General features: G+C 40.5%; 1 protein-coding gene across 3 annotated transcripts in view; it reads left to right on the top strand.

Annotated features, from left to right (window-relative positions):
* The window catches only part of NCAPD3 (non-SMC condensin II complex subunit D3), a 28727-nt gene extending 15342 nt beyond the window's left edge, over window positions 1-13385 (top strand). Inside the window, exons 21-36 of one of the 3 annotated variants that reach the window (XM_032979610.2) lie at window positions 987-1098; window positions 1223-1354; window positions 2205-2443; window positions 3116-3195; window positions 4439-4573; window positions 5635-5768; window positions 7378-7577; window positions 7985-8095; window positions 8544-8765; window positions 9014-9144; window positions 11288-11409; window positions 11807-11896; window positions 12035-12106; window positions 12194-12263; window positions 12782-12888; window positions 13203-13385. In XM_032979610.2, coding sequence (XP_032835501.1) covers window positions 987-1098; window positions 1223-1354; window positions 2205-2443; window positions 3116-3195; window positions 4439-4573; window positions 5635-5768; window positions 7378-7577; window positions 7985-8095; window positions 8544-8765; window positions 9014-9144; window positions 11288-11409; window positions 11807-11896; window positions 12035-12106; window positions 12194-12263; window positions 12782-12888; window positions 13203-13204 — 1959 coding nt within the window. In that variant the 3' untranslated portion in view covers window positions 13205-13385. Of the gene's footprint in view, window positions 1-986; window positions 1099-1222; window positions 1355-2204; window positions 2444-3115; window positions 3196-4438; window positions 4574-5634; window positions 5769-7377; window positions 7578-7984; window positions 8096-8543; window positions 8766-9013; window positions 9145-11287; window positions 11410-11806; window positions 11897-12034; window positions 12107-12193; window positions 12264-12781 lie in introns of all 3 variants that reach the window. The other 2 variants (XM_032979599.2, XM_032979592.2) reach the window with 2 other exon arrangements.
* Window positions 13386-13459: the final 74 nt, after the last annotated feature.

The following is a 13459-nucleotide window of genomic DNA, read 5'->3' as shown; positions in this document are numbered from 1 at the left end:
GGAATTGCATACTATCTGCTGTCTTGGTTTTGGTTTAATTTTTATTACATTCTTGGAATAAAAACTAAACCTTGTATTGGTAAAGGGGGGGTGGCATGCTTGCATGTGTCCTGTGGAGGTGCTCTCACCTTTTCTTGTTCATGTGATACTAAGTTACCCTTGTAGTGTTTGCCCTTTGGTAATAAGCATTCAATAAATTACGTGCTATCAACGTTTTTTACAGTGCGTTCTCACAAAATAGCACACTTTTCCTGTGTTATTGAGGTGTACTTGAAAGTTACTGTACTATATTGGATCTTAAGGTCGATCTGGAGGTCAGTGGGGAAAAACAACAACCCTATGATTTATTTTGTGAAAAAAGCAGTTTGAGGCACAGATGTAACCTATTAAATTCACCCCATATGGGTTCGCACCTCGTGTAAAAAAAAAACATCTTTCTCTTGATGTGATTTATGACGGGACAGGAAAGAAAATCCAATGATGGTTGTAAAGTGGACGTTTACACCTGGTCTACCGATGTCATATATTTAAAAAAATCACAATGGCTTTTACTCCAGTTTTGCTTCTAGATCGATGCCAAATATGCTGTTGACCAACCAGTAAAGTTGGGCTTTGTTTATAGATGGAAATAACTCATTCATAACTACATTTTCTGGCCCTTTTTATTATATAATATGCACACGTATTAAAATAGTTAAAATTCATAATAAAATGAGTTCTGATAATTAACGATTTGTCATGCTCATTATCTAATGGAACATTTTTCATTTTGGTTAAACTTGTATAAAATGTTAGAAGCTGAAGAGTGGCCATTAGTGATCATTTGCTTTTATCATTCAAAACCTTTTTAATATGGCATTGGGTTTACTTGATTGGCCTAACAATTGGTTGCACTAGTGTCGTAGACATAAAAATGGCAATTCCTAGGACAAGCACTGCTGACCTAGATTTGTGACTGATTGACGGTAATGGTGTGCCCTTTACAGATCCGCTATGTGTTCACACTCGGTGAGGTGGCCCAACTGTCCCCAAGAAACATCAACAAGCGCATCTTCCTCCTTGTGCAGTCTCTCCTGGCCTCCCCGAACCTTGAGCAAGGTTTCAAATAAATCCGCGCCATCCTACTTTGCGAACATTTTGCCAGATGTGATTAAACGTGTTGTGCAAAGCATCCGCTGCGTCGTCGTTGGTGACAACAGTGAATCCTTGTTTGCCGTTACAGGAGAGACAGCAGGGGAGTCCGAGGAAACGGCCGTCCCAAGCAGCCAGCCAATTCTGTTATCTCAGGCACTGTCACACTTCCACGGCTCCAGCATGCCTACCATTGTACGGGCGCATGCCTTCATCACTCTGGGTGAGGGAGAACTCTGATCATTTTGAATAGACCAACAAGTTTGCGGTGCTTGATGAACCATATTATTCTAATCTTGATATGTATATTGTCTGACGCTGGTTATGTATGAAATTTAGGCAACAGTATTTGGTGATTACTTGTTGCAGCAGCCTGTTTGACTGCTAACAATTTGTTTTCGCACAAAGTTCATTTAAACTGGAATTTCTTAAAATTCTGTGTCACTTGGATTACGATAAAAAGGCTGTATGTACCATACCTGAAGGAAAATTATATTCACTGAACAAAATCGTGGCTTCTTTTAGAACAAGCTGTTCTTGTGAAATGATGTTGTTGATTTCCTTTGTTCATGTCATTGATGTGTGTTGTGAAGGATATTTAATAGGCAAAGTATGGGCAATAGCGATAATGAGCAGCGTACTTATTGTTACGTAATTTATAATTGTGTAGCGCATAGCTAGTGAATATTTATTTAAAAACCTTACGTAAAACATTAAGGAGACTACCAAAACATATGCATTTTAATAAGGGTGAGATTATATATTTTATTTATATGTAGGTACGCAGAATGGGAGTTATGGTTATATTTATTATAACTAATAATGCTCCACAGCCATGCAAAAGTAGTTTGTGTACCACAAAATGTAGATATGAAACTTGTCAATGATTACACAAATCCTAGCCTCTTTGATGAGGTTACAATCTAGTTGCTAGATGTGTTTTGCAGATTTTGACCTTGAAAGAGAGGCAGCAGATGTTTACTCTGGCTCCGCTTGAATGTAAATCATCTACTTACCGTCGTTGAAGAGATCATTAATGTCCATATATACACTTTTTTTGTATGCGCATTTAGGGAAATTGTGTTTGCAGAATGAAGACTTGGCCAAAAAGTGTATCCCAGCCCTGGCCCGAGAGCTGGAGATATCACCAGAAATATCCATCCGTAACAACGTAATCATCATCATGTGCGACCTGTGCATCCGCTACACCACGCTGGTAGACCGCTACATCTCCAAGATCTCGGCGTGTTTACGGGACGAGGAGCCTTTCATCCGCCGACAGACGCTCGTCCTTTTAACCAACCTGTTGCAGGTGCTGACCCCCCTCCCCAAACCCTTAAAGGCACAGTTAATGTTATCTGTCACCTTTATAGTCTTATCCAATCTGTCGTCAAACGCCCGTCGTTAACAACTGCTTCCAGTGTAAACGCACTGACGATGCCCACTGCTAACTGTTGTCTTTAATAATTAATGAGTGAAAGAGGGAAAAAAAACATGTGATAGATGATAGGTGCTATGTAAATAAAGAGCAGTATATAGTCACCTATTGTAAATTAGTGTTTCATGTACATTATTGGCTGAGGCTACACAGGCTCTTTTTAATTATTCAGTTTGGCTGTTAGTCTGAGTTGTACTTGTTTTTTCGTGAGAAAAAGCGCTTACAAAGTACATGTATTTGCTTTAGGGTTCTATTTTTACATGTCGTTGAATTAACCCTTATGGAGAACAACATGCATTTGAAAAAAAAATCACCATGCAAATTGGATTTTGTCCAATTTGTCTGTTGAAGTGCTTTTTTATTTTAAGCTGTTTTTGATAAGCATCCTCGTTCATTGTTGACAAAGCAAGCAGTTGCTAAGACACTCGTACTGCATAATGCCAGATGCTTTGTACAGCACGCGATACACGAGGAAACTATGCATCTCAGATTTTGCACGTCTAAATTTCTGTTCATTCGTGCGCTGCTTTGTCCTTGTGTGCCCAGGAGGATTACGTGAAGTGGAGAGGGTTTCTTTTCCACCGATTTGCCAGCGTGCTCGTGGATAGTGATCCTGGAATCCGGAGGTATTATGGAATGCATTATTGAAGATGTATTGTACTAGGGGGAAATATGCATACCGAACTAGTGACGAAATAAATATTTAAACTTTTGACCTAATACTAATCAATACGATGACGACCTGATTTGAAATCTAACGGTGATCTAATGTTTTTTTTATCAAGCTAAAATTATACTTTAATTTTCAGTTCATTGAGAAGGTTTAACCAACATTTATTAGTGTATATTGTATAAATTATTGAATTGTATTTTCAATCCAATTTCATTAATGTCAAGCTTTAGTTTAGCACAGTGGTGAAATCAAGCATGAGGTCTAACTTTAAATATTTTTTAAAAATTCCAGCAATTTGCCTTGGCGATTAACAGTGTTGGATATTAGCAAGTCACAAAATGTCTCAATGACATTTTCCTACAGAGCGTTAAATAATGGTGTATGAACCATTCGCGGTCAAGGTATATAGTGAAAGCCAGTGGAAGAGTTGGTCAAGAAAACCCACTTGCTTTGCTAATGAGGATGTCATTGCTTGGGGAAATAAAGTAATTGTGTTGTGTGCAGAGCAGCCCCAGAATACATTAATGTTTAATATGTTTGTATTAAACCTGGGCGCCTGTGTCTGATACTATAAAGCATGTGGCTTGGTGAGTACTATATAATGTTGTAACTGCTATAATTTGTAATTCCAATCAATATGGAATTCATTAACTCAACATACCAGCAATAGCAAAGAGTTTACATCATTGATTTTTATATTTCTTTGTTTAGATTTATTCTAAAAGCAGAAAACAAAAACTAAACCGTGTGTATAATTTATTCTCAATGCAGCAGGTGTCTGTTAACAGAAATATTAGGTTGGCTCATACACTTCTTTCTTGATTTAAATACACTTATTCTTAGCTCTTTCGGTAAAGTAATATATTTTATTGTTTCCCTTCAACGTGACTTTACCGAAAGAGCTAAGAATATGAATTACTGCAGTCACGAAAGCTTTAAATCAAAATTTAAATACACGTATTTAATGTTGAATTGTTGATGCTTTGCACAGTGTGGTTCGATTAAAAAATAAAGTGTTTTGTTATAGCTAAGAGAGTAAAATGCAGTGGTACTGTTGATAAACAAGGCCAGCATTTTGGTTGACCTGATTCGCCATTTGTGAAATGGAATGTCTGGCAGCGGAAAGATGCCCGATGGACTTTTGTTGTTGCAAGGTGTTTTTAAATTCACTTCACACGCAACTCTCTTTTGTTTAGCTTTGCAGAGTTTTGTCTGATCCATTTGCTGCTGAAGAAACATACTGGAATAATTTTCCAGCATTTTATCGAGTGCATCTTCCACTTCAACTCCTATGAGAAGCATGAGAAATACCAATTCAACCAGACAGAACGGTAACACCCTTAATCTGTGCAATGCACATTAGTTCATTTTTATAGATGAAGATAAACATGCCTAATGTAATTTATAATCCTCCGTGGCTTGCCTTAATTGTGTAATCACTGCTTTATGCACTATTATATACATTTAAAAATAGATATATAATTTGAGATAATATTGTAAAAAAAAGTGATTTACCCCATTCTTTCAATTGGCCTTGAGACGTTGTGAAATTTTAAAAATTGAGATGGTGTTAAAGGGAAATTAATGTTAAGGTTGAGTGGGAAGCTGCCACTGATTTTCAAGGTAATGGTACTTTTTAACTCTTAATTTTATTGTGATGCTGTAATGTACACGTGGCAATATATTGCCATGTTTTAACTCGATTGTACTGTTTGACAACCATCTTCTTGTGTTGTTTTAAGTCCACTTTTGTTTTAGGTCCACTTTTGTTTTAGGTCCACTTTCTCAGTTATCACGAGTCACATCGTATTCGTTTTTCTCAAAATGTCAAATGTGACACCGTTGTGTGCTTGTGATGTATAACGATTTATCAGCTATGGTCAAATCAAGTTAAAGTTGTTGTATTTTGATGCTAACGTGGCTAGAAAATTCTAAATATTAATTGCAGAGCTAAAACGCTTATTTCATTGAGGTGGAATAAAGTTAAAATATCGATTTAAAGCTTTCGTGACTGCAAGGATTCATCTTCTTTTGGTTTTTTCGGTAAAGTCACGTAGAATGAGACAGCGCTGTCTTCTGGACAGTCCTGTGTCTTCACCTGAGGACGGCTACTTGTGTTGTGGCCGAAACGTCGTGAGAATTTCATTGTTTTATTTTATTATTTTATTCTCATTCTACGTGACTTTACCGAAAGAACCAAAAGAAGAAAAAAGTTAAAATAATTTCACGTCAATACGGTGTTATGAATAATCACAATTGTGAATTTTATACGGTGGTTTAATCTAACGTATTTTCAACAGAGATTAAGATGCTCATTTACTCTGTGGAGCTTGTATAAACTTCTGGTAATTTGCCGTGAAAGCATACGCACATGTGTTTTTTTTCGTAACAGGGAGAAGCACCTGTTCTCACTGAAAGGCTCGCACAACAAGAGCAAGAGGATGACCATCTATCGCCTATTGCTGGAGCACTTGACGGACGAGCAGCGCTTCAATCTGAGTACCAAGCTCGCTCAGAACATTCTCGGTGTGTGTGTGTGTGGGGTCGTGAGTGGCATCCTCATTACTTCAAGAAAGTCACGTTTTTTTACCATGTGCATTTTTATGATCTTGAGCCCATCTTTCTGACTAGCTACAATCACACTGTTTAAAGTAACATTTGTATAGGGTAAATGTACTCAATTTAGCGTGTTTTTTTCTTTCACAATGAAGGAAATTGCATAAATTATCAATTCATTACACCCTTGTCAGCTTAAGTAGATTTGGTGTATGTGGCACGGTAATTTTGTATTTATATTTGTTTTAGCAATGGGGTTTTTGTAAATGTGCTATGGTGGACTGATTCTATATTGCATATGGTCACACAGCAGGCATATCTAGGCATTGAAGAAAGTTATTTTTAAGCAGTGTTGTCATGAATATCCCTGTTTAACACGTAGGGTTTAGCGACCAATATCCATAATACAGCTTTTTTGGGTTAGATCACTTAAATATATAAATGTGTCGTTAAACCCGTGCAGTGGCTTTGCTCTCCAACACACCGGTGTGCTGTACCAGTAACAAATTAGCATGTTCTGTTTACGTGACAAACCTTACTAATTGGCTGTTGGGTGGTGGTGGTGGGTTTAACGAGAAACCTAATTAATTGGTTGTTGGATGGTGGTGGTGAGTTTAATGACACATATTTGTGCGATCTAACCCAAAAAACCTGTATTATGGATGAATATCCCTGCTTTGGGCAATGAGGCATACAAAGTGATAATGTTAATTCTGGCTGCATTGTTATTGTTGTCTAAATTTTTTAGGCTGATGGTTTGGATATTGTATTGTGCAATTTAATATTTATATGGATGGGCAACATTAAGTGGTGAACTGTATTGTGTTGCCACATGAAAGTAGTACACCTGTAGCCATTCATGCAAGTGTGTTGTGCTCATGTATGTTTGGGCACTTGCAGTTGTCAGGCTCACAAGTACCAGTGAAGCAACACTAACATGTGTAACATGCTCATTTCTCAAACGGGGGGTGGGGGGGGCGGTAGTCTGTAACAAATTCTACATTGCCAAAGCTAAACATTCTTGAATGCACATTGTATGGATTGCACTGCGTTTGATGTCCGAGTAAATCACGTGCATTGTGGCATTGTTAATTTGGAGATAATGTTTGTACAAAGTCTATCGTTTTAATTGGAAATTGCCTGGAACATATTGCCCATTTACTTATAAACAGAATATTGATGGACTTGCATTTATAGTGGTACACAAAACAAGAATAAACCAAACACACTAGGTTTGTGATTGACCCTGCCTTATAACAAAAAAAAGATGTAGTCGACTGACATCTTGGCACTGGTACTTGAGAGCAGCGAGAAAATGGATGGGTATTTACGCTATTGTTGAAAATTGCCCTGTACTCTTTGGGCCCTGAGGAAACTAGTAAGTTTTAAGAGTTCACAAATGCACGTCTGACATGAGCAGAGTTGTGTTATTTATCTTCGTAGACACTGAGTATCATATTCTACTCCGCTTTATGTCACTGGGCCGAGTGACCAGAGGCATCTTATGTACACTGAAGCTGTGTTGGTTGATGAGGGCAATAATGTGTGTACGCGTTTGCCTTCATCCCTGCCCTTTCAGGAAGCTTTGTGGATGGGATGCTGGCGCTGGATATGGAGGCAGCCGACCTCCTATCGGACATTTTTTCCGTGCTCTGCTGCAAGGAGATTAAACTGGTGGTGTCTCGCGCACGGCCAGCAGACGAAGAGCTGCCCGAAGACGGAGAGATGGCCATGGCCAATGCCGTCATGCAGGTTGCCCAGAAGAAGCTCATCTCGCAGGTAGAACCCGCTGCTTGATGGTACATTTTCAGTCGAGCGGAACATGTGGTCACGTCGTGTAACTTTTTAATGGATCATCTGCTGTGGCATAATGAAAATAAAAAGACGTGAACCTTCCGTTAGAACCAAAATATGTTGTACAGTTTTGCGTGCTGCAATGTGAGCAAGTGCTAGATTGTTGTATGTTGTACCAAAAACGATGGTTTTTAGTATGGTTCCGATATTGCTGTTAGTCAGGGCTAGTAATAGAACTCAGGCCGCTGGGTTGATAGCAGTGGGCCGAACGACTGCACTACCGCTCCACTCCACTTTTAACAAAAACACTGAGTTTTAAAGTGATTGGGAGTGTTATGGAAGGTGCCTTGATGCCTTTATTTAAAAGTTGCATCTGTGTGTGTATTCCCAAGGTGCAAAAGAAAAACTTTGTCGAGAACATAATTCCCATCGTGATCATGCTGAAGAAGCAGATGGAGACAAAGAGATTGCCAGTGCTCAAGGACCTCATGCAGTATCTCCGGGTCAGTTTCCCACACAGTCACCTGAATCTCAGTGTTGTAAATGTACTTCTCATTGTCATGGAATTGTGTCCCAGTAGTGAGGTGTTTGGTGTACACTTGATAAATCGCTGCAAATCTGGGTCACAAATAGTTTTGAGAATCTGGTTTTTTTTTTACTCCTCCACTGAATGGTGGCTGTAGGGGTGACAGAACGTTACATTTAAACATGCACATTTAAAAATATTTAATTTTGCACTTGTGATTTTATGCATGTATCGTGTGCTTAATCAATATCAATTCATTGTTATACCCCTATTTTGTCATCTTTTAACCGTTTAATTGTCATGCATGCATATGACTAAACATTAGAATTACATTTACAGATTTGAATTGATTTTCAAGAAGATACTTTTTTATGTATAGCCTGCCTGCGTGTCCGCGTATGAAGTATAACATGTTGTTCTTTTAGGAGGTGATGAAGGATTACCGTGATGAGGTGAAGGATGTCCTGGCAGCTGACAAACGGCTGGCGGCTGAAGTCGAGTACGATCTCAAAAAGTATGAGGAGGAAGAGGAGAGGGAAAGGGCAAGACTGAGTGGGGATGTTCCGTTGCCTCCCAATGGCCCTGCTGGCCCCTCCAGCCCTTCCAGCCCCAGGGTCCACTCTCCCACTGCTGCACCTGCTCCACCAGTATGTGTCCTCCTTCAAGCACAGCACCTTAATATCATAGTCTGCACATGAAAGTTGCGCTTTGTTGAATGCAGGCCGTTGTACAAAAGTAATATATTTTGCTTAGTACAATGTGAAATAATACCAAATTTGTTTTCCGGTTGCCTATTGTTCATGAGAGGTAATCGTCGGCATTAACAAAATAACTCCCTTAGATATTGCAACAACTGCCATCTTTAATGGGTGATCAATCAAACCTGTTGTTGTAGGACTGTCATTCACTGCACGTATGCAAAGATGGTGCTGCCAATACGTCAAATACAAGCTCGTTAGGAGGTGAATCAAGCAAGCCGCTTGAGCCCAACGGTATCAACTACACACCTCTTGCCAACAAAACCAGGTCTGTACCGATGCGACTACTCTTGTGAAAAATGTAAAGTGTGTACAAGAAATGAGTGTTATGATGTAACGGCATCTGCTTTGTATTGAAGGTTTATCGGTGGTGCCGTGCGATAGACCACAGGCATAACCGCACGACAGGGGTGTAAAGCGTTTTAATGTTGAACCAATGGCTTCCTTACACCAATGGGAAAACCCACCACCAATTTCACAAAAGACAAAGATCCCCCGTATAGACTGTAACAGACTGTTGGAGCAAATGCTGTTCGCGAGCACCTATGAAGGCCGGCACGGCACACGAGGTGTGGGTGGCCACCAGCACCAGGACCGGTTCAGATATTTGTCACTGTTGTTGGTAATGAGCAGGAATCTAACTCGGGACACCGGGTTCATAGCGCAGTGCGCTAGCACTACACTACCACTGCCCATACGTACATACATCAACCGCCATTCAGCACTAAGTGACGGTGACGTCTTGTACGTTGAGGTCACGTGAAGTGTCGAATACCCGCCGGCAGGAGGTCACGGGGCAGATCCAGGTGTCACTGGTCGACACACATGCCCTCACACCCAGCCCTGCTCCACCTCTTCCCGTCTACGTGAGATGGCAGTCCTTCGCTTAGACCAAGTCCAGACCTCATTTTCCGACGCTTGAAGCTGTCGGGAGCTGTGTTGTGCTGAGCGCGGAAGCCCCCAGATGTTGCGTGTTTTAAATTGCAGGCTGTTGCGTACGTGTGTTTTTTACCCACAAGTCCCAACCAGTTTTAGGCATTAACTTGATGGGCTTTGGGTGTTGTCCTTTGCAAGTGCCCTCACAGCACTCGGTTGTACTCTTTTGGGTTGTACTCTTTTGGGTTGTACTTTATGGGGTTGTATTCTTTAGGGTTGTACTCTTTAGGGTTGTACTCTTTGGGGTTGTACTCTTTAGGGTTGTACTCTTTTGGGTTGTACTCTTTAGGGTTGTACTCTTTGGGGTTGTACTCTTTGGGGTTGTACTCTTTTGGGTTGAACTCTTTGGGGTTTTGAACTCTTTGGGGTTTTGAACTCTTTAGGGTTGTACTCTTTTGGGTTGTACTCTTTTGGGTTGTACTCTTTGGGGTTTTGAACTCTTTAGGGTTGTACTCTTTGGGGTTGAACTCTTTGGGGTTGAACTCTTTAGGGTTGTACTCTTTGGGGTTGAACTCTTTAGGGTTGTACTCTTTGGGGTTGAACTCTTTAGGGTTGTACTCTTTGGGGTTTTGAACCCTTTGGGGTTTTGAACTCTTTGGGGTTTTGAACTCTTTGGGGTTTTGAACTCTTTGGGGTTTTGAACTCTTTGGGGTTTTGAACTCTTTGGGGTTTTGAACTCTTTGGGGTTTTGAACTCTTTGGGGTTTTGAACTCTTTGGGGTTTTGAACTCTTTGGGGTTTTGAACACTTTGGGGTTTTGAACTCTTTGGGGTTTTGAACTCTTTGGGGTTTTGAACTCTTTGGGGTTGTCCACACAGCACCCCTATAGCCTCCCCAGGCAATTGCCACAGCACCTTGGGTGTCTGGCCCTTGCACATGCGTCACCTGTGCCACCCCCCCTCCTAGATGATGCTGATCGCTGTGAGGTCCACTGATCTCCATGCAGGCCGTGTGCTCTGCGAGTCTCTTTTTCCCCTTGATTGATTTAATTCCCCCTGTGATCATTCTCCTTACACAAAAACTATCACAACAAGTTTCACAACCCTGGTTCCCACTGAACCCCAGCTCAGTCACACCTAACCCGTGTGGAAAAAGACCAAAGGAACCTTTGGGTACTTTTCACCAACATTTATTCCTCTATAGTTTCCAGTATTACGAAAACATGAAGAGTACCTTTATCCAACCAACTCGATCATTTCAGATGTAAGATAAGGAAAAACAAATACAACGTGATCTGGTCTGGGATTTGAACCCCCCCCCCCCACTGCATAGGGCACTCATGCTCACGCCCTGGCTAAATCCAATGCACCGCTTTCCCCCACATGATTTACTATCGTGCCTTGCGTTTGCCTTGTAACAAATGAGTTGGGGCTAAAGGAGATGTATTAATTGCTGCTGGGTTGACTATAAATTATTTGTGCTGTTTGTGAGCGATGGGTTATTCAGCCCCCCCTCCACCCCTTGTGATTCGTCCAGCAGGCATCAGTCGTTGAGCACCGTCGCCATCGTGAACTCGGCCAGGAAACTGGTGGCGGCGCAAAGGAAAATCCACAACCAGAGCATTAGCGTGACTACGCCCCCGTCGAACTCCAAACCTGGCAAGGACTTCACGTGACATTCAACGCATGTGGGAAACGCTGTCACGAGTCGCACCACCCATGTCCCCTTCACCTGAAATTTGCATTAAATGCCTCGGGCTCTGTTTTTGTTGTTAAATCTTTGCATTGATCTAAAACTTCTAAGCATTGCTGTCAAATGATGAGACTGGTTGTAATGACTGGCGAAACGTCGTACTTGAATTATAAATGTTGTGGGTTTACTCTCCAACACACCGGTGTGCTGAACTAGTAACGAATTGACACGTTTTGTTTACGTGACAAACCTTACTAATTGGCTGTGTCAGGTGGTGGCGGATTTAACGACACATTTATATTTAAGCGATCTAACCCAGAAAAAACCTCTTAGGGATTCTAAGCTTGTATGTATATTTTTCAGGGTCGGAGCTAATCCGCAATACACAGCAGAAAGCTTGCGAGCCTCGAGTGACCCAAGGATCTAGCTGGAGAGCCTTCAGTACCCCAGATCGTAAGCACGTTATCTGTTTGTTCTTATCTTCCTTACATGTGATTTGTCAGTATGGACTTGTTCTTTACACCTCGCCTTCAACTGCGAGGAAAATCTAACACGTGCAGACTTAAGTATATAATGCCCATTGTTTTGCAGACACAATGGATGACATGACATTTACCGATGCGGATGTTGATCTGAGCGTCATCACATCTGCTGTGCCCAATGGTAAGTTCTGTGCTATTGCTTGGTGTATTTAACCTTATTACGTTGTATCAAAACATATACTGCAGTTTTTGTTCAATTTATTTGCAGCGAGTGGAAGTCAAGAGGCAACCTCGTGTCCTCGGAAAGATGTTCTTTGTCTCTTGTCTCCAGACAAGCCGTGAGTTATTCTTCACACGGTCATATTCAAAAGTTACATTATAAAATGGTCTTTATTACAGTGTCCATATTATGAATTAACATGGAAAATAAAAGCCGTGATTTTTAGTTAATGTCTAAACAAAATGATGGTGTATTGCATCTTCAAATGTGCAGCAAATTATAATATCAATTATGCAGTTTTGACGATAGATCTGAGTTCACTGCAGTTAGTGGACTGCCCTACGTAGAGTTAATATTTATTAAATGCTATTTAATTTGCTCGACGTAATTACGTGTAAATAAACTTCCATAATATAGCATTGGTTAATTATTTTTAGTCCTATGGAGAGGGGTTTTACTCCACTGTTGTTTATGTCCGCTGTGCAAGCTTCATTGTCGTGGACGCCATCGTTAAGGTTATTTCCCCGCACATTATTGACGGTGTCACGGTTGGAGTGAAGCGCGGTTTATTTTGCTCGGCCGAATGTTGTTAAGGAAACTGTACGTCTAACTGGTCTTCATTGATAAACCCCGCAGAGCACCATCGATCAGGCCATGGAACCTGAGCTCCCCCACTGGGAAAAGCAAGAAACCTTTTCAACCAAGGAGAAACACTGCTGCTCAGAAGTTTCCCCTCTCCCCATGTAATTCACTCAAATGAGACTTGCACATGCGGAGCCAAGAGCACTTGGTCAAAGTGTTTACGAACTAGTATTTTATTTTCAGTATTGAGCTGGCCTTGGTGCACCTTACGTTTGCTTACGAGAAACGACATGTGTGACACGTTATTTTGAGGATTATTATTGCCAGATAATGTTAAATATAGTTTTCCCCATGTACAAAATATATATATGCATAAGGTTTTATACTTGTAAATCCATGTTTATTTTACCTAGTTATACAATGCACTTAAGTTTTTTTTGTTAAGTTTTCAATTTGTCTTTTTTTGTCCTTTCAGAGATGAGAGGGGGGTTTTTTATTGGGGAGAAATTGGAGTCGTGTTTGTGAGTACTGTAAAGTTCATGCACCCGCAGCTGATCAGAGGATGGTGGTTTAAGACCTTTATACGGCAGATAACAAAGTTCTCTTTTTAAATAAATCTGATGAAGAACAAATAAAGTCTATGCATCTGTGCACAGTTTTTGTTGCTGTTGCATTTCTCCTTATTGTTGATTCTCACATCATATTGAAACTTGATTAGAAGCTTTCGTGATT

This window comes from Petromyzon marinus, chromosome 3, assembly GCF_048934315.1.
Source record: "Petromyzon marinus isolate PM22_M1 ecotype Great Lakes invasive population chromosome 3, UKy_Petmar_22M1.pri1.0, whole genome shotgun sequence".
Lineage (NCBI taxonomy): Eukaryota > Metazoa > Chordata > Hyperoartia > Petromyzontiformes > Petromyzontidae > Petromyzon > Petromyzon marinus.
This window is presented reverse-complemented; position numbering and strand designations above follow the sequence as displayed.